This window comes from Mytilinidion resinicola, assembly GCF_010093595.1.
Source record: "Mytilinidion resinicola strain CBS 304.34 unplaced genomic scaffold BDZ99scaffold_11, whole genome shotgun sequence".
NCBI classification, from domain to species: Eukaryota; Fungi; Ascomycota; class Dothideomycetes; order Mytilinidiales; family Mytilinidiaceae; genus Mytilinidion; species Mytilinidion resinicola.
This window is the reverse complement of record NW_022985447.1, coordinates 430789-456904: the sequence shown is the minus strand read 5'-3', so window position 1 is coordinate 456904 and position 26116 is coordinate 430789. Positions and strand designations below refer to the sequence as shown.

The following is a 26116-nucleotide window of genomic DNA, read 5'->3' as shown; positions in this document are numbered from 1 at the left end:
TGCATTACTCGGCCACACAACTGCGTGAAGCATTCTAAATATGTTCTTAGTCGATCTGAAGTCAGTATGCTGAAGTGCTTGTTGAGTGGCAGATATCGTTGTATGAGGTGGCCCGGCACGGTTTCGCACGATCCAAATTAACAACGTCTTAACTCGTTCGGATCTGTATAAGGATACTGAGGTACTTCAGTTAGCAGCAAACAGCATGAAAAATCGGCGCCCAACCACGATGCGGAGTGAGCGAGTTGGGGGATGGCGTGGAGAAAATTACATGATGAACGAAGGACGTCGTGGAACTCCTCTTCTAAAGGCAGGGGTCGGATCGACGCTATCCTCTGTGCCTCTTTAGACTAATGGCTAACCTGCACTCTTATGGAACGAGATCCCATTGAGCGCCCTAGCATTCCTACAATTTACTTATAACGCGATTAAGGCATGTTTACACGACATCGCGTTAAAATAGATTGGATACTGCTTGAGATTTCTCCATGACAAAGCGGTGTTAGCATGTAGTGGCGGGCTTAGAATAGAACTAGCTCCATCTTATGTCCGTCTTAATCCCTTCCCCTCGTCACTACCTACTTCCTTTTCTTTCCAACGCTCTATCCGTTCTCCGACAGCAACGGAGATAGAATACACTTTCTCGTCCGGCAACCAAGACTGTCCGCCCTGATCATCAGCAATGCAGTGCCACGTTTGCTTCAATACGGCCGAGAATTCTAAGACCGTGAGCTGAAGTGGAGGATATAAAGACGCTGACAGTAGCGAGCGTGGCCAATTTCTTTTCTCTCATCACAGCTAGTTACATTCTATTGTCTTTCAATCTCGCATACGACATATTCCGTTTGCTTCTGAGCCTCGATCATCATCCTCAAAACAACTGTCTCATTTTTCAATCTCCGCTCGGCTCACTCGAACGCCTCAAGCACCTCCCCATCATGTCCACTCCAGTCTCCACCTCGAACTCCGTCTGGTTCATAACTGGCAGCACCAGTGGCTTCGGCAAAGCCATCGCCCTCGAAGCCCTCAGCCGCGGCCACAAAGTCATCGCAACCGCCCGCAATGCCGCGAAGCTTGCCGATCTCGAAGCCGCAGGTGCAGACGTCATGAGCCTCGACGTGACAGCCTCGCTCGAAGAACTGAAGAGCAAGGCGGCTGAGGCTCACGCCAAGTACGGTCGCGTCACCCATCTGATCAATGCTGCGGGTTACATCCTCGAGGGCGCGATCGAGGAAACCACGTAAGTGCCTCCACATCACCAGCACACCCTAACCCCCTTCTGACCATCGTATACAGGCCTGAGGAATCCCAGGATACGTTTAACACGAATGTGTTTGGCACTCTGAACGTCGTTCGCGCCTTTCTCCCGTACCTCCGCGCCCAGCACAGCAGCGTGATCGCCAACTTTGGAAGCATAGCCTCATGGGGCGGCGGGCCGGCGTTCGGGCTATACGCCGCGACGAAGTGGGCTGTTTCGGGATTGACCGAGTCGCTCCGCGCAGAGGTGGAGGCATTCGGCATCAAAGTGACCGTGATTGAGCCCGGGTACTTCAGGACTAATTTCTTGAACCCGGGCGCGAGGGTGAAATCAAGTGTGCAGCTGGCGGCGTATGAAGAGAGCGCAGTGGGGCAGGTAAGAAAAATGCTGGATGCGGTGAACAATAACCAGGCTGGCGACGTGAAGAAAGGAGCCAAGGTAATTGTCGATGTGTTGACGGAGACGGGTGTTGCGGAGGGGAAGGGGATTCCGATTAGGTTGGTGCTGGGTAGCGATGGGGACCAGATCATTCGAGGAAAATGCGAGAGCACGGAAGCCTTGTTGACTGAATGGAAGGACATAATGTACAGCACCGATTATCCGAAGGGGGAGTGAGCTTGGGTACATATTTTTTTCGCTGAACTTTGATACCAGAACTTTCAGCGTGGTAGCACATTCAACACACAACAAAGAAAAGCGTCTATTGTGCACCGCCTGATCTGATAGCGAGCTTTTCAAAAAAAGTTCGTTTCTTCTCAAGGTTTTCTGTGAAAGAAGAAATACGCTAGGCCCAATTCAGAACACAGCCTTGGCACGCCTTACCACACGTGGTCATCTAACATCCACCGTTCACGGACCCTCCTCCATGTCCGCATCTCTACCCCCACAATCTTCATCAACTACCGGATAACTATCATGTCGAGCAACTCTGATCTTGCAGACCCTTCGGATGATGGCTTATTCACAGAGGCAATCAAGGCCCATCTCGACAAATGTCAACGCACGAGCTTTCGCGCCTGGTTGTTCGACGTTAGTGTGGCATCGAACACAACGCCGAACCCCGGCTCCACTCCCCTTTCCCTCTTGAAGGGTTTCCAAATCAAGCAGTTCACTCTTGGAGTCAAACCATGCTTCCATCCTATCCGCTCTGCCGATAGCGTCTGGCTCGGCGCCTGTGCCGTGAGGACGTCGCAATCGGAGAAGGTTCAAATCCGTGATGTTCTAGTTGGCGTCCCCGAGAAATGGATCTCGTTGGAAAGCTGGATGAACGAACAGGATGTTGAGAGCGATGAGCCTGGAAACTATAAGATTCAAAAAGAGTGGTGGAAGATGACAGCAAAAGTGTTCAGGTTCCTTGATCTTCCCGGAGAGTTACGAAATCAGATCTACGAATACGCCATCGGCCGAGACATTTACCCTACTTTCAACGACTCCCTCTATATCCGGGGCTATGATGAGCCGTCGGTGGAGGACGTTCGCTTGTTGGGCCGAGGTATACCAGGAGGGATGACCTTTCATCGTGATAGACCGTATCACGACCACCCGACCAGTGCAGAGCCACCAAATATAGGCCTTATGCTAGCAAGCAAGCAGTTGTTCCACGAATCATTTGAGATTGGCTGGATGAACAGTCGGAAGATATTCCTGGACCCGGGCGTGTTTGGGACGTTTTACTTCACGGATGAACCGATGAAGTTAGATCTCTCTACCTTCACGCACATTAAACTCGATTTCATGATGGAGAACTTCATGTATTTCTTCGGGCTTCCGACTCCAAAGTTTTCACCGAACTGGCGCCCGGCTGCTCAATGTCTTTCTACAAAGCACATGCCTAATCTCCGCCATCTAGAACTCAATTTCCAGAGCACCAAGCACGGGATTCAGACAGACCCATATCTATGGCGGATGTTTCCAGCGAGATCAGCACACGTACTTCAGCAACCTACGTCATGCCACAAGATATTGGTACAATGGATCCTAACCGCGGCAAAGAAGTGGATTCAACATATTCCCCGGGTTGAACTCACTGGCTACATCAAGACTAGCATCAAGAACGAGTGGGACCAGATCTTGAATGACGAGCGCAACGGAGTTCATCATAGTGTTGATTCCAGGTTGAGGGAGTACATGCGCATGAAAAACCACCACTGGTAAGCATAGTTCTTATGATCTTCTTCCGTTCTCGACATAAACTGTTCGGGTTCAAAGTTCAAGCTACAGCTGTATATTTTCCTTGTGACGGCCGGTTCGCTTCGTATGGTGACAGCACCTTGCAAGAGCGATCGAAGACAAGCCCGATACGCACACATAGAGTTGCCAAAGATGCTAACGTATGAATAGGCCTCCCAAATGCCACTGCTCGACTCCCTGCGACTTTGAAGGTATCCGAACCATCCTTACGCGCGACGGGTGCTTTTGCGGAAACAGGTGCACCTGCGACCCAAAGAACAAGACTACAGCGGAAGAGCGGTTCGAAATCATGAATAGCTATGTTTTCAACTTTGACGATTGAGTTCGGAGGTTTCTCGATGGATTCAAGGTAAGTAGTTGCACTGCATAGTTTCATGGCTGATTGACGGCGACTCTGAGAAGGACATCAATAAGGGGCTGCAAATTGGGTAGTGGTGTTAGGCTGCTTTGCGCTTATAGGTAATGTGTTAGAGAACTCCTGACCCAATCATGACTGCATGTCAGATTCTACAGATTTGAAATTGAGCGATATGAGCGTGACTGATGTACAAATGCATATCGACTTGAATCACTCTCGAGAGTTGCTCTCAATCGCAAAATCAGCACCCGACACCGCCGATTTTTGTTCTGATGGAGGTAGATACACGTCATGCACACGGACCTCGTAGGTCTGGTTCTGTGTTTCCAGTCCTCTTGAAGCTACTAGACTGGCTTCGATCCGTCACGTAGGTAGACAAATTCCCAATCGTGTCACACTCGTTCAGAGTCTTATTTCCTATGGTAACGACACCACGTCCGGTTTGAAGAGCTATGTCATGCAGCGCGAATTACACGGTCATGGCCAGACCTTTTCCGACCTCGTGAAGGTATCAAAGTGGCTTCGATCGGTCTCATGGCTAGGCAAACTTGAATCTACATCACGCTCATCTCGCTTCTCGCTCCATATGATCTTGGTCATCCACAAAGACAAGCAAGGCGTGTCACCCGAATTTGAAGGGCCTTTAGGCCACGAAAAAGGTATTTAAGAGTGCAAGACTGGACTCTTCATGATAGTATCAGCAGCTTCAACAAGCAGCCCGTTCATGCTATCCTACCCATGGCGTAGAATGTTCTTGGTATCCCCCTTTTAAACGACTCTTATATGTCATTCAGCCCATTATCTTTAGTGGTGCTATGGGGCAGCCGATGAGAGACGTTGCGTGGGGTTATAGGCGCTTTTCCTGCAAAATCAAGACCATTCACCATCACTAGCCGCTTCTACGTGACTCAGCACTTTCCTCGGCGCATAGAAGTCAGCTTATTTCATAGTTTCTTGTTTTTGCTGCCGTAGCAGAACGTTCTTCCCGTTAACAACACCAACAAAAGTCCAACATCCACGAATCACTCACCTGGGTCTGACGCTTCTCACTGCCTTCCATCCACCTTCTCTTTGAGATAATCTTGCATAGCGATTGACACGGCTTCCATGGCTTCTTTTAGCGGCTTCGACTTCAATGACTTGACCACCACCGCCGACCAGCCGCCGCCCCCCTCTGCCCCTCCTACCTCAGAGATTCGCGAGCTCCAGGCCAGGCTGGACTTCAAGTCGGTCACTGCGTTCATGCAAGTTGGCAAGTTCTGGGGCAAGTACGAAGAGGTATTGCCCAGCGATAAGGCTTCGGCTACTTCTGGTCCTACTGTTTCCGCTGCGACTCCGTCTGCTTCCGCTACTTCTGCATTGAATGCCTCTCCTGCAACACCAACACCTGTTACACCCGCCATGGACCCTACTAAAGAGAACCGTACGTGCAAGGGAAATCTCTCGAAGATGCACCGCTTGCAGTGCCTCCATTACATTTGGACTTCCTCGGTTAGTGCTTGTGCCCCGAACTGCTTGGGTGGTCAGGTATGTATAGCGTGTCATTCACCTCTGACACTGAAACAAGTACTGACACTAGCAGCACCCAACTCCCCTTCCCGCCAGCATCCAAGGGCCGCATTTCGGCTGTCAACTGTGCCTCCGTGCAGCACAGGCCAAAGACCCCGCGCTCCGTAAGCCTGGAAACCACTGGGTTGACCTGCTGTTGGAAGATAATCTTGAGCGGGATTCTAGTCCACTCACTGGCCTCCGAGCTTGCCAGATCGTGTTCATGGCGAAAGACGGCACGTTAATTCCAGCCATGGAGCCGATCGACTCGGCCCTGATTCGCGCTCTGATGAGCTTTCGCTTCAAGATCAAGCAGCGACCGGACCTTGATTTCAGGCCTGCCCTCCCAGGCCCATCTGGGGTCGATGCCTCCGGATTTGACTACAGTAAGGTACCGAAGGGTCCTGGCGGTGGCAAGCTGAGCAAAGCAGACAAGAAGAAGATCGTCCAGGAGGCGAGAAATGCAGACCGTGGTGGCAGAGAGAAGCGAGGACAGCCCTCGGGTAGAGGCCAGCCATTGGGCAGAGGCCAGCAATCGACCAGAGGCAGAGGAGAAGCAAGGGAGTCGAGCTCTACAGCTGACGTCGGACTGGATTACGGAGAAGAAGCACTCGGGGCGTCCGTAGCTGGTATCCGGTCGGAGGAAGAGACGAGAGCTCGTCGCGACAAACGAGAACGCCAGAAATTGGAAAAAGAACGGAAGAAGGCAGCGCAGGAGGCGACGAAGATGAGGCAGAAGGCTGAGGAGGGGGCCAACAGAAAGCAGGCAGACGAAGTCTCTACGAAAAGCAGGGAGGAGGCTGAAGAGGGCGAGGTAATGGAGAATGATGAGGAGACGGCGAAGAAACTCCAGGAGGCTGAGGAGGGCTTGGATAAGATGGCCCTGGAGTAGGGGCGGGTGGATAGATAGTGGGAGCGTGAGTTGAGCTTCTGGTCTCGTGGTAGTCCTTCCTTTGCTTCTCTATTCACTTTCGCTGCATAAAGCGCGGTAATTCTATACGAAATCAACCCAGACTGCATTATCTATATATTTTGACTTCTGATTCTCTTTCTCTTACTATAAATCCATACACAACCAGCTTATGAGAGATGTTGCATTGAGCTCTTGGCATTGCATTCACCTCCTTCGCTTATCTTCGGGTGAGCCCGTACTTTTACACGGCCCGCAAAATCTTTTCCCCAGAATTTTGTTACCACGTTAGACTTTGGCCTTGTTCACTTCGTCAACACGTATCCGCGTTGGTAACACCCTTAGACTTCATTCCCTTCTTCTCCTCTTTCTATCCTCCGTCAACCCCGCCTATATACGCTGATCATGGCTTCCTTCCCATCTTTCGTCGAGTTCAACTCACCATCTGCCGCTTCGCCTGCTACCATGGCGCCTGGATCCCATCCTTCTGAGATCCTTGCGCTTGAAGCAAAATTGAACCACCGCGGCGTGACGGCTTTCTTGGAAGTTGGTAGATTCTGGGAGAAGTACGAGAGGACCCTTCCCACTCAGTCTCCTTCTACAACTTCTATGTCGGCCGATGTCGCCTCCTCTTCCGCCTCCGTCACTCCAGCTGTCAACCCCTCCAAAGAAAATCGTCGCTGCAAAAACTCCCATTCGAAGCTTCACGTCTTGAAGTGCACCCACTTCATATTCACGCCTTCGGCTACTGATTGCGCGCCAAACCGTTTGGCCATGCAAGTACGTGTAGTAAACGGCAATACATATTCAGACTCACTTCAACAACAATAGAATGTCAATCCCCTTCCCGTAAACGTCCAGCCACCGGACTTCGGGTGCCAGATTTGCGTACGCGCGGCACAGTCTAACGATCTCGCTCTCCGTGAGCCAGGCAAGAACTGGACCGACCTATTGCTGGAGCACAACTACGATCCCGGCACCCAGTCTGGTCCTCTCGCTGGTCTCCGAACCTGTCACATTGCTTACCTAGCGAGAGATGGGACCATTATCCCGGCCATCGAACCTATCGACGCGGCGCTTATCCGGATTCTTTGGACAGATCGCGTCCGTCTCCTCCAGCGTGCCGACTTGGAGTATGGACCTGCTGCAGTTAGTCGTGCCCCGACTGGCATTGACTCGACTGGATTCAACTGGGACATGGTTCCCACGCAACCTAGCGCCAACGCGCCTGGTGGCGGCTCGCGGGCTACTCGCGATCGCAACCGTCGCCGTCGAGAGAAAGCGAAGACTGATAGGCAGGAAGCAGCGGAGGCGAAACGTGCTCAAGAAGCTGGAGAGAAGGGCAAAGGCAAGCAGAGAGCGGACAAGAACGCGATGGACATGGCGAGCCCATCATTGGACTATGGTGACGAGGCGATCACGTACGAAGAGGGATCAGAGGAGGGCGAGATGCGTGCCGGTGGCCTTCTCTCACCAAAGGAGAAGAACGCTCGCCGCAAGAAGCGTGAGCAGCTGAAGATGGCTAGTGAGAACAAGCGGAAGGAGTTGGAAGAGCAGAAGAAGCTGGAGGAGGCCCAGCAGAAGTTCCGCGATATGGCACTGAAGTAGGGTAGTGCTATTGGGACCCACCACGCCGATGAATTCAAACACTTTATACTTCTCAAACTGTTTCTTTATATGAACTGGCCTCTTTAAGCTTGTACGGGGGAGGTTGTCTTCTACAGTCCTGCGACATATGTTTGGGCACTCTCTTACTACTGCTTGGGGTACTCATATGGGCTTTCAGAATCCCAATACAATGCCAATGCCGATACAGTGGGATTTGGGCAGCCTTCTAGCTAGCCGGCTACATGCTAGCTAGGCTACTCCTGACGGTAGTGTCGAGTGATCAAGAGTATAACCCGTGTGGTGGTATATGCGGGTCCCCAAACTTATGACCCAGTACGGTACTCTTAGTTTTGGACCCATCACAGTGGCGGGAATGTTTTGCGATTAGCATTCACCGGTTGCCAACAGCTCCACGTGAGCCCACGTGTACCCTCGGCGCACAATCGGACCTTAGTCTTTTTGGATAAACTTAAAGTCGCCACGGCAGAGCTGACCTCTTCTCATCAACAACAGCCTCAGTCAGTCAAATCTTCTTCCTCCCCGTGCCTCGACTGCTTTTTCTGGCTCTTTTGCTCCCACATACCCATCGTTCACTATCAAAACTCTCACGAAACGTTACCATGTCTTCCTCCCTCGGTGGACCCAACCAGCCGGCCTCAGGAGCTCAGCAAACCGCCCAGGGTAAACAATCATCATGAACTACACACTATACAGACACTTATCCATGTAACAGGCGCGACGGCCCCTCCAGGAGCCCCCACTGCGTCTGCTTCCAACGCTCCGCCCAATGCTCCCACAGGCCCTGCAGCCACGGCAGGCACGACAGCCCCCCCAAACGCCCCCACAGGCCCTAGCGCTATGACAGCTCAGGGTGCGCTCTCGGGCGTTCCTACGGCACCCCGCGCTATGAGAGCATAGCATACGTCCCCCAGAGCCTCCAGGCGTCCGAAAGATCCCGTCCTCAGCCCAAGACGTGGCCACAGCGTCATTAAGGGCGTGCCTACCGGACCTAGGAACTCCGGTATGGGTAGCAACATGCTTCGAAACCTACAGAACAAGAACAGCAAAGCTCGTAGAGGGATGGCTGCTCTGAGGGCCAGACCGTCCGGACAAACTGCTTTGAGTGCGGCGGCTGGTGGTGTGGGAAGGGCGACTGGCAGTTATGGTGGTAGTGATACGGAGATGGGAGAAGGTCTGCCATATGGGGACGAGGGTGTGGACTACCGCCAGGGGTCCGAGGAGGGGGAGTTGAGAGCCGTCGGGACTGCCGAAGAAGAGGAAAAGCAGAAGAAGCTGAGAGAAGCCCAAGAGGCGCTTGATAAGAGGCGCTTGATAAGATGACACTGGGTTAGAGTGGGAGAGGCTGGGTGGTGTAGACGTTCGGAAAGCGGAAAGATGGAAGAGAGAGCAGGATGATTGCTTGTTGTTGTTTTCTTCTATAATAGTCCGGTAATTTTATGCAAAATCAACTAGAGTAGAGGACTTGCTCTACTCCTGAGTCCTTTATACCTCTTCAAACCCTCCCTCTACAGGTTAACACCTTTTGAGTCTATCTATAGAAACGTACTTCCTTGGCTTTCTCACTGTTGCGGCGATTCTGTTGAATGATTGATCTCTATTCATACTATTCACCAAATTTTCGTTTGAGCGTACCTATACCTTCGGCCCACACTAGGAACCTAGCATTTTTTCATAGACTTAATATCGCCCCTAGCAGAGCTGATTTTCTCTCATGAACATACACCTCCTTCAATCCAACCTTTTCCCTTCTTGTGCTGTGACTACATCTTCTGACTCTGCCCCTTTCTCTCCCTTTCGCCTATCATCAAGACTACTGGCAGACAGTTGAAGATGGCATCGTTGCTCGGTGCCAATCAGAGCCCTGCTACGGCCTCGCAGACCGTGCTAGGTGCGCAGTCTCGCATCAACTACGAGTCCATAAAGAACCGTATGGTCACTAAGAAAAAGGATGGAAAATGGGAAACCATGGTTCTTCTTGACAGCACCGAGACTCATCCTGATGAAAATCGACTCCGGCACCAACCTGCCATGAAGCTCCATAAGCTCGTGTGTGGACACTGGGTTTTCACCAAGCAGCCCGAGCAATGCGCTCCCAACTGCAAGGTCATCAATGTATGTACACACTGCCACTCTACCTCAATCAACCTACCAAATACTCATATGGGCAGACTGGCAACGTCTCCACTACTGCCTCTCTGTCCCCAGGCTTCGCTTATCGTCTCTGAGAACGTCGCAACAACGCGAGCGACCCTTCAATTCTGCAGGGCCCGACGAGCTGGCCCGAACTTCTGTTGGAGAAGTATAACCTCAACCCCTTTGCTGAAGCCTCCGGTCTTGGTGGCCGCGTCTGTATGGTCGTCTACCTCGCCGTCGACGGCACAATCATCCCATGCCTGGACAACGTCGACGCGGCGGTCATACGCATCCTGATGAGCAAGCACGATGACCGTGGCGACCTCGTCGTTCTCCCAGCTCGACCGGACCTCTTGTATCTCTTCAGCAGCCAGCGTAATACCCCCCCCCCCCCCCCAACTCCTACGGAACCTAAGGCTATGAGGGGCCTACATACATCCCCAGGAACCGGAAAGGGCCGAAAAAATCTCACGAGCCCGAAGCGTGGACGAGGTGTGACCAAGCAATCACCACCTTCAAAGTCTAGCAAGGATAAGAGCGCCTCTTGGGACAAGAGCGGCCAGAAGGTGTTTGGGGCAGCGAGGCGGTTGGAGGCGGGTGGTGCGGGCTAATACACTATCAATAAGAGCAAGCAGCGGGCTACTGGCGGTGGCGGTGATGGTATGGACGTTGGCGAGGGCTTATCCTACGGGGACGAAGGGGTCGAGTACCAGGAGGGTTCCGAAGAGGGCGAAGTACGTGTGAAAGGAACCTTGGAGGAGGAAGAGGCGGCAAAGAAGCTTCGGGAGGCCGAAAAGACGTTCGAGAGAATGGCACTAGACTAGGGCGGGAGAGGTTGCCTAGTGTGGTGCAAGTGTGGTGTATGCGTGGCATCAGAACAAAAAAAGGGGAAATTAGGACGGTGGAGGGGGTAGACGGTTTGCGGAGATGAAGACGATAGAACATCAGTATAGATGAAATACAAAGAAGAAATGAGACGTCTCAACCTGTACTCCATCTCGTGAAGACGTGATGAACAGTGTTTGAATCGCATCGCAACCGCATGGCCTTTGACTATTATCGTACAACTCCCAAGGCCCTCTGGAGCATCGACGTCGAGCGAAGGTAAAATGTCATAAACCTTAGACGCTGAATTAGAACTCTGGAAATATGGTTGAAGGCATGCTGAACCGTCTTGAAACCGTGTAGCCGGCGCATGATCTTTGACCATCCTGGCACGACCATGGGGTCCCTCCGGACTATTAGTATCGAGGGAAGGTGAGATGTAATAAACCATTGACACTGAATCGAAACCCTGGAGATACGCTTGAAGTCAAGATGAATCGTCTTGAAATCGCATCGCTAGCGCATGATCTTTAACCATTCTCGCGCGACTCTGGGGGCACTCTGGGCCATTGAAAAAGAACGTAGGTAAGATGTAACAAACCTCCGATGCTAAATTAGGACCCTGGGAATACACAGTCAATCGCGTGGAGACATGATTGATGAAGGCCTTGAAATCACATCGCTAGCACATCAAATTTGACCACCGCCGTATGGTAGTGGGGTCCCTGCGGACCATTGATATCGAGCGTGTGTGTGATGTAACAAATCTCCAATGCTAAATCAGAAGCCCGGAAATACACAAGAGGTACCGGAAGCCACTCAATATCCCTTACAGAATAGCAATATGATTGCTAATCTCGGTGCGATCTGAACAGTGGAAACAGAGACATGCTAGCTAGATACGAAATCACGAATTTGACCGACTAATTGAAGGCCCGGGGGTGCTCTGAAGCTGTTCCTAAGCTAGCAAACGACATCACAATTACCGTAATTCTGCAGCATCTTGCCATCTAACGTCTGATTCCTAAGCCTAGGGCGGTAATAATGCTTATTCAATGCAAAATCTCGGGCTTGAAAGCACCCTGGCGACTGGATTCTGGAAACACCGGAAGTTCTTGCAGACCCATGCTGAGTTAGCAATATTATTTGCAGCATTGCGCAGTTCAGCACCATCGAATCTCATCGCCTCATCTATGCCTAGTCAGATCAATAACGCCGACTCCATTCTCCATCTGGCTTGCTTTTCGTTTTCTCAAACCCCTTTTCTCCGCTTCTTGTTTCCGTAGTCTGGCATGTGATTCCAGCTTCCGTTGTCTGGCTTGCGTGCAATTAGCGTTGATTGCTTTTGATATTTCTGCCATAGAAGGTCTTTTCGTACGCTCCGCATCCTCTCGCCTCCATTGTTCGTCTTGCGGCCCAAAGATTTGTTGTGGTTGACAATGATGCTGCTCATACGCCTGTAAAACGCGTCTACGGTTCTCCGCTTGTTGTCTCTGTGGGTGGCCTTCTGCCACACAGCGACATATGACCTGGCGTTTTTGCTCGGTCCGGAGTTCGTTGGCTTTCTTGATGCGCTCTTGTTCTTCTCTACGGCGCTCCGACTCTTGTCTCTGCCGCCGTTCCTCTGCTGCGCAAGGGCATGTGGCCTGGCAATTCTTGTTGGTGTGGAATTCATTGGCTCTTTTGAGGTGTTCCTGCTCTTTCCTGCGGCGATCCGCTCTTTGTCTCTCTCTTTCTTGCTATCGCTGTTCTGCCGCTTCGCGCGCGCGTTGCTCCATGACCTTTCGCTCTACTCGTACTGCTTCCCTCATGTGTCTAGCACGCTCTGCTCTCTGTCTTTGTCGTTCCCCCTCGGCTTGGCGATCACGAATATGGCGTTCCGCATCTTCTTTTGCTCGCTTTTCCTGTGGTAGTTGAATACGTCTGGCCAGGACCTCTTCCTCAGCTCGGAGCTCCTGAGCTAGTCGAACACGCCTGGCTTCTTGCTCAACTTGGAGCTCCTGGGCATTCTTGATGCGCTCGGCCTCCTCTTCTGCACGTTCCTCTCGCTCCTCCTCCGATAGACAGGTGCCTTGTAACTGCGTGATCGTGATATAGCTATCTCTAAGCAGCGTACGCAAAGACGGTTGATCCATGTCATCAATGACAGTCTTGATTTCGTCTGAGCGCTTTTGCCATGCAGTTCATGTCTCTGTGGATCCTCTCGATCCCGGGGCTTGAAAAGGTTCTTTCCCAACGTATTTTGAGACAAGACGAGCCAGGACATCTTGGTAGAAGCTTTGATATGATGAATCTTCAAGACGGGCATGCCGCTTCAGTACTTTGATAGCGTCCTTGAAGAAGGGTACCAGCTCTCTCAAAATGGTGCTCTCGTTTGGACTTTCACTGATGGTCGCTCGGATGCGGTCGATCATCAACGAGCCTACTTCTAATTCAAACTCGAGAAGCATATCGAGGGCAATACTGAGTTCACTGGTACGAGGTGTAATTATTGGCGGTGTATATGTGATCGAGCAATGGCGCTGCCGGTCCCAGCCGTACCGCTGGGGTCCTAAGGGGCTCTCATAGCGCGGCACGCAGGAGTAACCGCAGCCCATGTCGTCGCACAGGCTGAGCATATAGCAGTTTTCTGGCGTGATCATTTTCGAACCGAGACTCGACGAGACTGATTTAGTGCACTCGCTGGATATTTGACCTCAGCGATAACCCTTCATGATGGTGGCCATGAACGAGATGATAAAGGGAGTGCTGCTAGTGTAACCCTGGATCATGGACCAAAAGTCAGATGTCCTTTCATTTTCGTTTTGGCAGTACTTGGGTTTGTTGAGTATCACCAATAGCTCGCCGCAAGCTCTCCCGTCCTGGTATGTCAGGAGGGAGTCTGAAGCCTTGAGGGCGGAAGTCATTTGTGAAGTAACAAATGCGAGCAAGGGATGTGACCACTCGCACTCGCTGGCAACACGCGTCTTTGTGGAGCCATTATTCGGGAGAAGTTGCGTCATTGCCTCGAACCTTGCATGTGGTTTCTGGATTGCGGAAAGGCTGTTATCTAATCTACGGCTATCGTGAGTATTGATTGCTTCACTAAGGTCCAATCTAAATGACTTGATAGCTTACAGTGTCTCGAATGAGAGGAAACCAATCTCTGGGACAGCGGCGCCGATTAGAGCTAGTGCTTTACCTGACAAACCACAGCTTTGTCGTTGCGTCAAAGTCTTTAGAAGACTCAGATCTCTTAGCAAAAGGCTGGCTTCAACGATTTTCATCGCAATTTTTCCGAGAGACTGTAGTGAGACTGTCCTGTGTAATCGCTTTCATGCGCTCTGATGTGGTGTTCATGTACGTATGTGTCTACCATTATCGTGGAACGCACGGAAGCGAGATTTGCGCAACTCTCTTGATAAGACAGATTAGAACGGCAGCGGGCGATGTGATTATTGAAAAGGTCCGTAAGTTCGAAAATTGTTTCCGGTGGTGGCGGACGTAGAGGAGGCCACCTAATGAACGGTGGCCGAGAGACGAATCTTTTCAGCAACAGCCGTGTTAAATTCGCTTTGGGGACAACGATGATTACCTATGCATCGTTAGTTGCAGAAGTCAAGATTGAAAGACGTAAAACTTACTGTAACGATCCAAAAGTCGGTACACTCCAGAACATTTTCGTTGCACTGGTTGGTCCCGTACTCCGCATCCGGCATTCGGACGAATGGTTCGGGGTGCACTATAGAAGAAGAGTCGACCGGCGTATTGAGACCAATCCCTTAGACCATCAACATCGAACATCCGCGTCAAATTCGTACTTATCCCATATACTTCTTTCACATAGTCAGTCGTTACTGCTCCGATCTGAGAGGTAAAGCGCTTACCGGCGTTATCTGGGCTGTCATTTGACCCATCATACCTATGCTCGTGCACCATATTAGCAGACAAAACTGCACATCAAGCGTTCGAGCATAAAGCCTCAAGAAATTTGATCCGAATGGGCTTCAAAAAGTCGCCTATCTTTTCACGATTGGGACGTTTGTAGGATTCGTTAAGACCTGCGTAGATCCCGTCGGAGTCTGGCGAGAGACTTTTGTAGCGAAAGCCATGTCGGAGGTGTAATTCGGTACATCCCATGCTGGGTAAGCCTTGTTGTTTTGGCCATGGAGAAAGATCTGGAGTGATGCTGTGGCTAGGAACAATGTAAATTAATTTCTGCGGGATTTGCGGGCTAGCTGGAATGTCTGCAAATTTTTGGAGAGCTGAGGACGCTTCTTCGAGGTTACATATTGGGAAATCAGAATCTGCGTTGTTGTCGAGGGTAAAGAATGCGTCAACACTCTGCTGTAAGGTTTTTTTTATGTCTCTCAATGCGTCTGCGTCCTCCGGAGGACCTATGCCCTCTTGCACACTCGTAGTAGGGAAATGGAAAGATTGCATGATGGGATGGATATACCAGCTGTTACATGAAGCGTAGATGCTAGTTGACTGAGCTCTGGTCGAGATTTGACGAGGTCTAGAAGTGCGGTCACTCCTGAGGGCGGTGTAGAGGCCTGGTGGGTTTGGAACACAGCTCAAGGGGTCCCTTGCAGAGACACCAGTGAGCACATATGGTAGAAAGAAGAAGGATGAGGTGAGCTTCATGGTGCTGAGAGTCTGACGATGAAGGCGGACTTGGTAGAGAGAAGATACTTGAGAAATGAATAGGTATACCGAGAATCAGACGAACCCGCAGACGCTATGCTCCTATGCATACTTTCTTCTGTTTACGTAATCTCTCTCCAAAAGCCTAGCAGTTGCTCCCCGGATTTGTTTAATTGCATCTATAGAGCTACCCTGGATAACTCAGGGGAGGCTCGAGACTTCCTCCGCTTCGAATGTTCATCTCCCATATTCTCTGCCCCTGCAGCATTACGCGGGGTGAGTCACAATATGCTGCAGGTACGCTTTACAGCTACGAATAAAAGTGAAGACATTTGGAGGTAAGAAAGAAACAAAAATGTACCTACCTCGCTCCGTCACGTGATTTTTCAGCAGTTCATGCGAATACTCAACTCCATAACGTAGCCCTATTACGGGTGGGCATGGTGCACGCAATAGCAGCTCTAACCCCCCAGATGGGCTGGAACAGGTCTAGAGTTCCCACATGCTTCATCCTATCCCACTGACGCCGAATGCCGCAGCTAGAATACCTTCGAAACAGACTTCGACCAATCGACGCTACAAACAACCGCAGACCTCGTTTCAACCGGTCTAAAAGACACCGGCTACAATTACCTCATCGTGGATGAAGATTGGCAAGACCTAGGAAGAGATAACAGCGGACGCCAGCAGCCAAACGTAACGAAGCTGCCTGACGGCGTTCCAGGAATCGCGAAACACGTTCATGGCAAGGGGCTGAAGCTTGGGATATTTTGAATTGCCATCCAGAGATAAAGTTATGAGGTTCCCTTTCAATTTTGCTGCTGTCTTCGTCGGATTCATATATCTCTACTAAATTCTGGTCTCGTTTTTCTGAGGATCTAAAGACTCGTACGGCGAGCCTGCACATGTGGTGCGATCTAAACTGTCGGGTTTGACGGCATCCGGGCCGTGCTTAGAAGGGCCACATTGACATCGGATGATGATAGTGGCAAGCTCTTTGCTTTTTTTGAGCTTACTGATGTTCGTACGAAGTGGACGCCGTTAAAGTCGAAGTCTCCGGGCGGAGAGATGCGGATGCGACGTTGGCCCCCAGCCTAGCCGAGTTGGGAAGATCACATGACGGCGCGAAAGATAAGCCCTTGTTTTGTACGTCTCGAAGGTCTCAGTCGAGTCCAGTAAAGAAGTATACTACTTAGTGTGTAGTGCACAGCTGTCCTATATCAATTTACTGAAGTACGAACTTCGTGATACATAAGCGGTTAGAAAATAGATATGACTTCGTACAAAACTGCGTTGAAACTCTACAAAGGTATGTCTTCCTCCCCCACTGAAACTGACCTCCCTCCATTCTCTCAAATTGGAGTATCAAAAGCATTAGCGAGCGTAGATAGATGGAAAAAACATCTAGTGTTCTACTTCTAAGCGTTCAAGTTGAGTGGTGACCGGCAGGAGAACGTGTTCAACTGATGGACCTTGAATGCGTCGATCATACCTGTTGCAACATATTAGCACGTTGTGAAAACAGCAAACACAAACTACTCACCAACAATGGCGGCATACATGCCCAAGCCACACATAGACAACGAACACAAAAAGTACAGCACATGCCATATGTTCATGGCAACTTGGAATTTGCCACCGCTGGTGAAGCCGCGTATTAACCGCCCGACGGTAGTCTCTTCTCTCATTACGTGCCCTGTCACGGGGTCGAAACCATCGCCTTGGATGGCGTGTCTCTGTATGTCGTATCCCAGAACAAAGAACGGAGGCATCGTATATGTTAGGTTCAGCAACATGGACGAAGAGATGATGGCGACGAAACCGAAATAGTCCGGTATGGCTCCGGCAATTACAAACGCAATGGCCCACCAAACCGGAACTATGGCAGCGTAGAAGAATTTCCCACGCTTGGTAGTGAGGGACGGCACATGGAAAATGTCTATGAGGACATTGTTGTAAAGAACTTTGACGCCGATGTTGCCGTAGAGCCCAGCAGCAATGAGGGCGGCGATCAGGGAGATCATGTTGCCAGCAGTCTGCCATCCGTAGGGGCTAACACCTTGGTAGCTCGGCTGGAAGCTGTACTGGCCTTGGTAGTGATAGACAAAGCATCCATATACGAGATAGACGGTGTATATGAAGAGCTGCGCCCCCCACATTGCTTTGAGAAAGTCGCGAGGCCGTCTCATCTCGGCCAAAAATTCCACGAAAAGTTGGGCGCCAGAATATGCCAGTACGCCGGACAACAAGCCATTAATTGATCCGACCAATGAGTTTGTAGGCATACCAGCATAGTGAATAATTGAGGGGTAATTTCCCTGGTCGTCTGGTGCGATACTCTCGGGATCCACGGCGCTACCAGCTGAACCTAATACAGAGATCGCGAAATTTGGAGGCGAGTTTGCGATTACACCCATGGTGATGAAGATGACCAACAAGTTTAGCCATACTGCGAAGTTTGCTATCAATCCGTAGGCTTTGAGGGTTCGGATCTGTGACAGCATAAAGCCGACGGCGATGAAGATGACTGGGCAAACAACGTAGCACAGCTTGAACTTGGACACCTGAGAGATGTTTTCGCCGAATTGAATGGTAACCTGACCGAGGAGCAGGAGTAATCCGATCGCCTGCATGACATTGGTCACATGTCGAGCTATTGTGCCCCAGGTTCTGAACCCAAGGTCTCCGTAGTTCCTCGCTGGAAATTCGTAACTGTCGATGCCCAGGAAGACCTTCCAGATGAGATAACCGGAGTAGCCGGCCATGAAACCAAAGACGGTGTATAGAGCAATGCCTGTGCACAATTAGCGACGACCATTCTAAGGGTTTCATAACCATGAGCATGTCGCCTACCTGGTCCCCAGCCTAGAGTACCCATCGCAAATCCTACTCCATAGGGCCCCAAGACATCTGTGGTGATCAAGTAGAAACCTTTGCAAGAACATTAGCCCAGGATGGACTATTTTCCGATGGTGATAGCTTCACTCACAAGCCCCTCCTGACGCCGTTCTAAATGCGCGACTCGCATTTGTCCACTCCTCATCCGATATATGAAGATGCTCTGAGGCTTCTTGCACCGTGGATTCATGAGCAGTCTGCAGCGCGGGATTGGCGCCTCCGAGAGGGTGCGGGTTCTTCTTGCGGAGCACGATCTCCTTCCAATTGGCTTTTGGAGCTTCGGAAGCATCTTCTTCTTCTCTTGTTCTGAGCGCATAATAGTGATACTCTTCGAACGTGACGGCCGAATCGTGCGGCTTGCGATATTGCGGTTTGATCGCCGTGCTCGACCCCGTCTGTTCGGAGTAAGGCGGGGTATCGATGGGCTCCTGTTTTTCGGCCATTGTGTCTTGTTGAAGGCAGGATAGAGGGTGAAGGTGGTTTCTCGAGAGACGGGCAGACGATTAATATCTCCACTGCAACTTGACAAGCTTTGACTACGTGATACCGGTCGAAGCTAGGCTCTTGGGAGGCAGCCACTTTGAAGCTTGTCTCTGGAAAGGAAGCTTGTTTCGCGGGATGGAACGAGTCGAAGCTTTATCCCTGGGGTCGACCAATCTCGTTGATCATACCACCCGACCACGTAATTGATAACAGGCCCGGGACCATCCGGCTTATTCGACCTTCCTTATCGGGGAGTTGCCCGCAAACGCCACAAAGACATTCAGCACGCGATAGCCGGCTAAGTACGGGGTAACGAACAGCACGAGGGAAAGACACGGCGATGCCAACGAGAAGCGTCGCCGTCTCCACCCACGAGAGATATGCCGGATACTACAGTAGCAGCGGTGGGTTCCAAAGACCGGGACGGCGGGAAGTGTAGCTTGCGAGAACCGAGAACCACAGAGAGTAGCATCACGTGATGCGGCCCTTTCTGCGCTTAGCAGAAAAGCGAGCAGGGCAGAGAGAGTAGCCACGCTCCCGATGCTTCTTATACTTCTCTAGCTCTGCGGAAGAGTAGAGGAAGCAGTGGTAAGCCATCTCTGCGGTGCCATCAAAGGTGAGGCTCAAAAGGGAAAATGGGCTTTGGTGATGTCATGCGTGGGGCCATACAAAATCTGACATCTCCGAATAGCACCACCATGCTACCATTGTGCCATTGCAGCTAATATTTACAGAGAGGGCCAGATGTAATCACACCATTGGCAACCCGTATTGCTCAGTCTCAAGACCTCAGCTTGCTCCAATGCGCATTCCACCAGCGAAGCTGCTGCTGCCGAAAGTCGTCAGTCTCGACATAACTACCTCCTTGGTTATCTCGATAGACGACATTCTTAGGGCATTTGGGATCGCAAGCAGGCCAATTTGACAGCTTAGTCTTCCCATGATGATTGGGATCGAGGTCATGGACGACATATGTCGTGGCAGCTCGTGATAAGATGGATAAGGTCCAATGTAGTTCGGGATTGCCGATGAAGGATGATTAAAGACGATGACGAGCCCCGGAGTAATGCGTGCTGAAGACTGGCGCCACCGTTACGATGGCATCCTCCGTTCTATTCCATGGCGTCTGATCGAATCGATAGCTGTACAATATGTACACAGGCAAAGCCATCTTCTTGGACGCGAACTGCTCTCCTGCACTCGCCGCACCGCGCTTGTACATCCAGCCTTGGTCCGTAAATCGTTCGGATCTTATGTGGTACGAGCATCCTTGGGCAGGGTCGGGCTAGAGCTGCAAAAGCTCTTCGACATCGCGTGCACTCAGACCACCACCGTTCAGACTTTGAACAAACTCGCCGACATCCTCGTGGTATTCAAAGGCCCTCTCGGACCCCAGAAAGAGGCAGCTCCTTCATCTGTATGTGCTCCTGCCAGAATTGCGGCATCTGCGATCAATCCTGTCGCGACACTCATGCGGCGGATGAGATGTGACGATGCCGCAAACGATAGGAGTGTAGGCTTGGGGTTCAAATGCCTTGAAAAGCGTGCCGTATGGAGCTGCACGGAGGCATTGCAGACTATCTTTCGCAGTGTCACATCCAACAGTCTTGGTCACGTGATAGTACTGTGCCTGGGACCTACCTTTGGCTTGGATAGTAACGGCGTCCCGGACACCGGATCCGAGTATCGTCCCACTGTCCATGATAGCGGCTCGAAAGACCTTGTCTTTCCGACTGGTCTTTTTGCCACCCCGGAGATTGTACGAGTTATCACCGTCGAACGCGGTGAGGTGATACTCGACACTAAAAGCGCCAGCGGACTTGCCCCATAAGGTGACCTTGCCATTGTTACCGATCGATGTTGTTTTGCATCCAGGCCATGGCCATTTTCTGTCCTTCAGCACTTTTTTGGAAGCCCGGAAACCCCAACCACCAGCGCGATCATTTTATGGCTACGGCGATGATGGGTTTACCCAATGGAAACAGAGTTCGAGACAACGTATGACATGTTGTATCTTGAATCTGCAATATCGCTAGTTAGCATCAAAACCGCCGCCATACATCCACACCAGAACCGGGAGCTTCTGGTCTTTTGCTTCTGGAATTTTGCTGCGCTTCATTGTATCTGGAACAGTCACGTTCAGGTAGAGACAGTCATCGCTCAGTGGACTAATGCCGAAGTCGAAGCCGACATATCCTGGACAGCTCGGTGGTTGCTTGGTTGCATCACGTGCTCCTCCATATCTTCCGGTGAATGGTTCCGGATGGCGAAGCCTCAAGTCTTTAACTAGAGGCTGCGCAAAAGGAATTCTGAGGTATGCTGACTGGAAGAACTGCTGGAGTGCTTCCCCACATAATGCTCCATTTTGCGAAGTCACAGTTGGAGCATTCTTCGGACACTGATGTTTGTTCCCGGTAGCTGCAAGACCTGCCGACAACGTAGGGATTAATGAAACAACAGTATAGAGCAGCCTTTGAAAGGTATAAGTAAACAAGGCTTAGCTATGTCGTCGAAAGGGGATGATTGGCGGACGATTGGAGCTACTGTTATCAATTGACTGCTGCTATGAGTGAGCGCACCCTTAAGCCAATCCCCGCGCGGAGTAGGTCCCCGCAATGTTCCATTTGATATCGAAACTGAGGTTCGAATGTTTCTCTGTCCAGGTTACCATAAATTCCCGAGCATTAGACCTGCGGAGGTGGCTCCGTCGTTCTCCCGGAGCGCCGTCTCCACATATCCCATAGACCCGTCACCATGGTACCACCCAAGTACACACTCGAAGACCCGGGAAATATGCAGAGGGACAGGGGTAAATCTGGGGTACATACATACCCGTTGTAAACCACGTGCAAAGGTAGACATGGGTTCGTCTGGGAGCCGGAACGACCCTGGGATCGATCAAACCCAACCCCTGCAAAACTTCTAGTAGAGACCTTCGCCATGTCTTTTTCAATTTCGAATTCCACCCCTACTTGACCCTACTATTAACTTCGAGGGTGAGGTTAGGTACCTCAGACGGTGGCAGCCTGTAGTCTGCATACTTCTTCCGGTAGTCTGATTCAAAGTGTCCGCTAAAGGAGATCAGATCAAGGCTTTAATCGGGCAAGGGAGCTGATGATGTTGCTAGAGGTGCTAAATCAGGTCGGTGTCGTTATGGTTTTGCACACTGTGATAATGGGTTGAGGTACGTCAAACGGCGGCATCATGAGTCCAGAATCTTGATGAGTGAGATCTGATCTGAAGTGTCCGTCAAAGGACATCAGAAGGAGGGTTGAAATCGGGCAGTGGAGCTGATGATACTGTTGTTGGTCCTAAATCGGGTCTCATAAGTTTGGGCACATGGATATATCACTGCTCTTGCTCCACTCTTGCTCGCTCGACACCGCTGTAAGGAGTACCCCAGCTGGGTATTAGCTTTGTCAAGAGGTAGTCTAATTTCCACTGCGTTGAGTTTACATTGTATTTAGAGCTTTAAAGCCTATCAGGTACCCCGAACAGTTGCAAGGACTGTGCAAACTTATGCCCGGTCTAATGGAGCATCTGCTTTCGCTCCGCCCAGGCTCGAATCTGCTTACCGTATACATACAACGGCAAAGTTGTAGCCGTGACTCCAACGGTGAGGCCTCCCCATGTGAAGAAGAACACCAGTGCTCCATGGGTTGCTAAGTAGTCGTTGAGCATGAAGGTCAAACCAAATGCAAACGCACTTTTCACAAGCTACTCGACCATTAGCATAACAAGTTTCGCGTACAGTAATAATGCAGCACATACCATAGCAATACCAAATGCCTCTCCTGCCCTGTGCTGGCAAGCATCGTTTGAGTAGGCCACGATGCCGGTGCAGCCTACTCCCACCGCGAAATTGAGGAGGGCTAGGAAGACGGCACAAACGATGTTTGAAAGTTCGTTGTGTATAGCCAATCCAAGACCAAAGGACCCGGCTATCATTACCACGAGGAAGGGGAGCATGATCACGAGCCGAAACTCGGGCTCAAAGACGCCCTTATTCCGGATCGCCATAGCTTGGGAGATGGCATCGCACGCCCAGCCACCGATGAAAGTCCCAAGCGCGGACCCAATCATTGGCGCGATGCCGACCAGGTTACCAACGGCCACCGTCGACATGTTGTAAGGTGGAGCTTGGAAGATCTGATCGGCGACGGCTCCTTGGATGATGACCCATGTGAAAACGACGGACCACATTGCGCTACCCCATATCACGGCCGGGTGACGTAGAATGAGGAGAGGAGTGACACAAAGTTTCAGGACTCGGGACTGGTCCTTGATTTCGAGGTTCTGAAGGCCAAGGGCCCTACGCCATAGAGGAGCTGGCTGGGAAGAAGAGCCGACCTTGTAGTCTACGCCGAGTTCCACGGCTGGTTCTATGTCTTTTGTGTCGTCGGCTAGCTTCAGCTCCTCGATCTGGCCACCATGAATGGCGACTGTTGACGAGTGCGCTTGGTGTCGGTCGAAGGTAGTCTCGGGGAAAAGCAGGACGACAGCTCCCTGGAGGACGCCGAACAAGATGGCAAGTAGCCAGAAACTCCATCTCCAAGAAAGCCTGGTGATGACATATCCACTGATCACTGGTGTGAGGTTGACAGACACCTGAAGGTGTGAGTAGTCACGAATTGTTATCGTAAAGGGCGGAGAAGCTTACGATAACAGCAAAGTTCCATAGACCAACGCGAAGACCTCGCTCGTGAACGAAGAAGACGTCATTAATAGAAGCCGTTCCAGCAAGAGCAAAGAAGCCACCCATCCCAAGCCCTGGCGCACTGTCAGCATGTCTTTCGTACGGTGCGCTTGCTACTTTCCGAGTGCTCACCTTGGAAAATGCGGGATGCAAGCAGAGAACTATACGATTGCGCAGCCGCACCCCAGCAGCAAGTTACAACAAGCATAATGGAAGTAATTAGGTAGATTAGTCGTTTGCCGTAAACTACCGCCAGACAGGAGCAGAGGTAGGAGCTGACCCCTAGGGCCATGACAAGGGATCCGTTAAGAAGGGTCACTTTGGTCAAGCTTTCCAGATGGAAGATGCCCGCGATGACACTGAATCCAGGGACAAGGAGAGGGCCGATTACTCCCGTTGCGCATGCACCAAGGATGATGGTTGCAAAGAGCAGCTCCTTGCGCAGGCGGCTCATGTTCAGCGGGTCCTTGGGCGAATCTGAGGGCTGTGGTACGAGGATAATCCGAGCATTCTCCCTTTGATCGCTTCCATTGTACGATACGGACTCGAGAAGTGTTGTTCCTAAGGGCTGGGCATTTCTTGCGTCTTCAAGGACTCCAAAAGCCATCGTAGCCTCAGAGCGCTGAAGCCTATGGTGGAAGTATTAATTGCGCAAAGCGTGCGAAATTGCTGTAAGATTGACGAAAGAACGGTTGGCCAGGGATGCTTTTCCTGGACGTATAATTGAAGGAATATGAAGATCCATGTGCTCTAAAGCTGGGTCTATATGTACCAGGTCGTGATGGGGGAAAGCGCCCATGCCGACCGGCAACTGATAGGAAAGCCATCTTTTGCTCGCTGTCAGCAGCGGATCTTCCGTTCCACCCTATATCGCGCTGAGATGTGGCAAAGTGTGAAAGTGTGGAAATAAAGTGTGGTGTTGCGGCGGCTCGTTGACTTCCGCCGCTGATAGAACCCCCAGCTTGGCACACTAGTTCCTAGACCGGTTAGCATGCTCTCTCAATCCGTCACCTCGTCTTCTTGGCCGCTCCCGAATTGTTCTGGCTATCTAAAGGCTATTTGACTAGCTTATGACATAGGCGTGAGAAGAGAATGGCAGCGTTATCGGGAGCGGAGTATGCGGCCCGCCACAAGGTTTTATCATAAGGGTGAGTAGTATACGCATCGTGTCTCTTCTGAGATTATCAGACCTATAAATCGCGGTCAAGTTCCGCATAACGCGGCCTCGTTCCGTTTAAATCAATACCCCTAAAAGCTCCAGTCGTCGTAAGACGCCTTAGAGTAAGATCCAGGATTCCGATTCCCTCGCTCCCACAGCTATCCTAATTTCCGGAAGTTTCGGACTATTCTCCATTGCAAAATGGGTGTCGCCGCATTGCCCGACACTGTGCGCGTTGCTGTAACGCAAGCCGAGCCGGTCTGGCTAGGCCTGGAAGGAGCGGTCGAGAAGACATGCAAATTGATCGAAGAGGCCGCGCTGAACGGGGCGGCCTTGGTCACATTTCCGGAGTGTTGGATACCCGGATATCCAGCGTGGATTTGGTAGATACCTCCGGAAATATCTCAAGCAATGCTGATTCAAGTATAGGTCTCGTAGCGTAGATCCTGATCTTTCAGTTCGCTACTTGAAGAGCTCTCTGCAACTGGAGTCGCCACAGATGGATCGCATTCGCGCCTGCGCGGCTAGTAACGATATCACTGTGGCGCTGAGTTTCTCGGAGAACCTCCATAACTCTGCGTACATCGCACAGTCTTTGATAGGGACAGATGGAACAATTCTGTTGCACCGGAGGAAGATAAAGCCCACGCATATGGAGCGGACCGTGTTCGGTGACGGTGCGAAGGGCTCCCTAGACAACGTGGCTAACACCAAGGCCGGACGAGTGGGTATGCTAGCGTGTTGGGAGCACACCCAGCCTCTGCTCAAGTACCATACCTATCTTCAGAGGGAGCTACTTCATGTTGCAGCGTGGCCTCCTCTTTTCGACCACGAGGAGCAACCACAAACCTTCTGGTCGATGTCACGCCAAGGTAGGTCGGAACATATCAGTTGGTGCGATCAATGCTGATATCCACGACTCCAGGGGGCCACAGTCTCTCTCAAACCTACGCCATCGAGTCGCAGAGCTTTGTTCTGCACACGACTGCTATTCTCGGCCAGCGCGGAATTGATGCCATGGGTACTGAGTCCGGGGTTCTATTTAGTAGGCCAGGTGGAGGGAGTTCTGCCGTCTTTGGGCCTGATGGAAGGAAGTTGACGGAGGATCTCCCTGAAAATACAGAAGGGCTTGTTTATGCCGACCTAGAGACCGACGCTGTACTTAGAGCAAAGTCGTTCATTGATGTTTGCGGCCATTACAGTCGGCCCGATCTGCTTTGGTTGGGAGTAGTCGACTACGAAAAAAAGGCAGAAGGGGCGACAGAGACAAGGAGCTAGAGCGTCTGAAGTACTGTAGCATGGATGATTATCTCTGAATGTCTCTTTCATCTCTTTCCATGTGTTGTTGAAGAAGAATTACACCATCTGGTAGAACATCTGTTATCTTCGACCCGCGATGCCTA

The 26116-nt window shown here is 51.2% G+C and overlaps 13 protein-coding genes across 13 annotated transcripts; 7 read left to right on the top strand and 6 right to left on the bottom strand.

Annotated features, from left to right (window-relative positions):
* The first annotated feature begins 613 nt into the window (after positions 1-613).
* BDZ99DRAFT_509310 (NAD(P)-binding protein) lies at positions 614-1956 on the top strand. Its single transcript, XM_033724394.1, has 2 exons — positions 614-1240; positions 1297-1956. Exons 1-2 carry the CDS (start codon positions 939-941, stop codon positions 1871-1873), a joined length of 879 nt encoding a protein of 292 aa, XP_033575806.1. The 5' UTR covers positions 614-938; the 3' UTR covers positions 1874-1956.
* A 183-nt stretch (positions 1957-2139) lies between these two features.
* Positions 2140-3962, top strand: BDZ99DRAFT_463705 (uncharacterized protein). The gene is made up of 2 exons (XM_033720129.1): positions 2140-3408; positions 3599-3962. The coding sequence occupies exons 1-2, from the start codon at positions 2174-2176 to the stop codon at positions 3768-3770; spliced, it is 1407 nt and encodes a 468-aa protein (XP_033575805.1). The 5' UTR covers positions 2140-2173; the 3' UTR covers positions 3771-3962.
* A 951-nt stretch (positions 3963-4913) lies between these two features.
* On the top strand, positions 4914-6246 carry BDZ99DRAFT_521316 (uncharacterized protein; the record flags this gene model as incomplete). The annotated part of the gene is made up of 2 exons (XM_033725616.1): positions 4914-5333; positions 5389-6246. The coding sequence occupies 2 exons, from the start codon at positions 4914-4916 to the stop codon at positions 6244-6246; spliced, it is 1278 nt and encodes a 425-aa protein (XP_033575804.1).
* A 423-nt stretch (positions 6247-6669) lies between these two features.
* On the top strand, positions 6670-7872 carry BDZ99DRAFT_477348 (uncharacterized protein; the record flags this gene model as incomplete). The annotated part of the gene is made up of 2 exons (XM_033722112.1): positions 6670-7044; positions 7096-7872. The coding sequence occupies 2 exons, from the start codon at positions 6670-6672 to the stop codon at positions 7870-7872; spliced, it is 1152 nt and encodes a 383-aa protein (XP_033575803.1).
* A 620-nt stretch (positions 7873-8492) lies between these two features.
* On the top strand, positions 8493-9213 carry BDZ99DRAFT_477347 (uncharacterized protein; the record flags this gene model as incomplete). Its single annotated transcript, XM_033722111.1, has 4 exons — positions 8493-8553; positions 8606-8743; positions 8805-8893; positions 8926-9213. 4 exons carry the CDS (start codon positions 8493-8495, stop codon positions 9211-9213), a joined length of 576 nt encoding a protein of 191 aa, XP_033575802.1.
* A 645-nt stretch (positions 9214-9858) lies between these two features.
* On the top strand, positions 9859-10850 carry BDZ99DRAFT_521313 (uncharacterized protein; the record flags this gene model as incomplete). Its single annotated transcript, XM_033725615.1, has 3 exons — positions 9859-10005; positions 10158-10592; positions 10653-10850. 3 exons carry the CDS (start codon positions 9859-9861, stop codon positions 10848-10850), a joined length of 780 nt encoding a protein of 259 aa, XP_033575801.1.
* Positions 10851-11744: 894 nt separating this feature from the next.
* BDZ99DRAFT_499218 (uncharacterized protein) lies at positions 11745-13493 on the bottom strand (the record flags this gene model as incomplete). Its single annotated transcript, XM_033723640.1, has 3 exons — positions 11745-12607; positions 12651-13019; positions 13173-13493. The coding sequence occupies 3 exons, from the start codon at positions 13491-13493 to the stop codon at positions 12104-12106; spliced, it is 1194 nt and encodes a 397-aa protein (XP_033575800.1). The 3' UTR covers positions 11745-12103.
* A 1297-nt stretch (positions 13494-14790) lies between these two features.
* BDZ99DRAFT_521311 (uncharacterized protein) lies at positions 14791-15477 on the bottom strand (the record flags this gene model as incomplete). The annotated part of the gene is made up of 1 exon (XM_033725614.1): positions 14791-15477. The coding sequence occupies one exon, from the start codon at positions 15475-15477 to the stop codon at positions 14791-14793; it is 687 nt and encodes a 228-aa protein (XP_033575799.1).
* Positions 15478-16796: 1319 nt separating this feature from the next.
* BDZ99DRAFT_418285 (uncharacterized protein) lies at positions 16797-19073 on the bottom strand. The gene is made up of 4 exons (XM_033716849.1): positions 18467-19073; positions 18331-18408; positions 17021-18271; positions 16797-16969 (listed from the first exon to the last, which is right to left on the bottom strand). The coding sequence occupies exons 1-4, from the start codon at positions 18816-18818 to the stop codon at positions 16896-16898; spliced, it is 1755 nt and encodes a 584-aa protein (XP_033575798.1). The 5' UTR covers positions 18819-19073; the 3' UTR covers positions 16797-16895.
* A 442-nt stretch (positions 19074-19515) lies between these two features.
* On the bottom strand, positions 19516-20375 carry BDZ99DRAFT_463703 (uncharacterized protein). Its single transcript, XM_033720128.1, has one exon. It carries the CDS (start codon positions 20078-20080, stop codon positions 19898-19900), a length of 183 nt encoding a protein of 60 aa, XP_033575797.1. The 5' UTR covers positions 20081-20375; the 3' UTR covers positions 19516-19897.
* BDZ99DRAFT_477342 (uncharacterized protein) lies at positions 20194-20703 on the bottom strand (the record flags this gene model as incomplete). Its single annotated transcript, XM_033722110.1, has 2 exons — positions 20194-20415; positions 20500-20703. 2 exons carry the CDS (start codon positions 20701-20703, stop codon positions 20194-20196), a joined length of 426 nt encoding a protein of 141 aa, XP_033575796.1.
* A 1576-nt stretch (positions 20704-22279) lies between these two features.
* Positions 22280-24283, bottom strand: BDZ99DRAFT_499215 (MFS transporter-like protein). Its single transcript, XM_033723639.1, has 4 exons — positions 23687-24283; positions 23519-23628; positions 22630-23466; positions 22280-22575 (listed from the first exon to the last, which is right to left on the bottom strand). The coding sequence occupies exons 1-4, from the start codon at positions 24159-24161 to the stop codon at positions 22387-22389; spliced, it is 1611 nt and encodes a 536-aa protein (XP_033575795.1). The 5' UTR covers positions 24162-24283; the 3' UTR covers positions 22280-22386.
* A 469-nt stretch (positions 24284-24752) lies between these two features.
* On the top strand, positions 24753-26017 carry BDZ99DRAFT_418280 (carbon-nitrogen hydrolase). The gene is made up of 3 exons (XM_033716848.1): positions 24753-25096; positions 25143-25585; positions 25639-26017. Exons 1-3 carry the CDS (start codon positions 24915-24917, stop codon positions 25989-25991), a joined length of 978 nt encoding a protein of 325 aa, XP_033575794.1. The 5' UTR covers positions 24753-24914; the 3' UTR covers positions 25992-26017.
* The last annotated feature ends 99 nt before the right edge of the window (positions 26018-26116 follow it).

Excerpts from the sequence above, each read along its gene's own strand:
- BDZ99DRAFT_509310 (XM_033724394.1), top strand. The coding sequence starts at position 939 with ATGTCCACTCCAGTCTCCACCTCGAACTCCGTCTGGTTCATAACTGGC. Across the intron at positions 1,241-1,296 it reads GGCGCGATCGAGGAAACCAC|GCCTGAGGAATCCCAGGATA; the intron begins GTAAGTGCCTCC and ends CATCGTATACAG.
- BDZ99DRAFT_463705 (XM_033720129.1), top strand. The coding sequence starts at position 2,174 with ATGTCGAGCAACTCTGATCTTGCAGACCCTTCGGATGATGGCTTATTC. Across the intron at positions 3,409-3,598 it reads CGCATGAAAAACCACCACTG|GCCTCCCAAATGCCACTGCT; the intron begins GTAAGCATAGTT and ends ACGTATGAATAG.
- BDZ99DRAFT_418285 (XM_033716849.1), bottom strand. The coding sequence starts at position 18,818 with ATGGCCGAAAAACAGGAGCCCATCGATACCCCGCCTTACTCCGAACAG. Across the intron at positions 18,272-18,330 it reads TACTCTAGGCTGGGGACCAG|GCATTGCTCTATACACCGTC; the intron begins GTAGGCGACATG and ends AATTGTGCACAG. Across the intron at positions 16,970-17,020 it reads CATGTATGCCGCCATTGTTG|GTATGATCGACGCATTCAAG; the intron begins GTGAGTAGTTTG and ends ATGTTGCAACAG.
- BDZ99DRAFT_463703 (XM_033720128.1), bottom strand. The coding sequence starts at position 20,080 with ATGTACAAGCGCGGTGCGGCGAGTGCAGGAGAGCAGTTCGCGTCCAAG.
- BDZ99DRAFT_499215 (XM_033723639.1), bottom strand. The coding sequence starts at position 24,161 with ATGGCTTTTGGAGTCCTTGAAGACGCAAGAAATGCCCAGCCCTTAGGA. Across the intron at positions 23,629-23,686 it reads TGCATCCCGCATTTTCCAAG|GGCTTGGGATGGGTGGCTTC; the intron begins GTGAGCACTCGG and ends ACAGTGCGCCAG. Across the intron at positions 22,576-22,629 it reads AGGCATTTGGTATTGCTATG|CTTGTGAAAAGTGCGTTTGC; the intron begins GTATGTGCTGCA and ends ATGGTCGAGTAG.
- BDZ99DRAFT_418280 (XM_033716848.1), top strand. The coding sequence starts at position 24,915 with ATGGGTGTCGCCGCATTGCCCGACACTGTGCGCGTTGCTGTAACGCAA. Across the intron at positions 25,097-25,142 it reads GGATATCCAGCGTGGATTTG|GTCTCGTAGCGTAGATCCTG; the intron begins GTAGATACCTCC and ends ATTCAAGTATAG. Across the intron at positions 25,586-25,638 it reads CTGGTCGATGTCACGCCAAG|GGGGCCACAGTCTCTCTCAA; the intron begins GTAGGTCGGAAC and ends CCACGACTCCAG.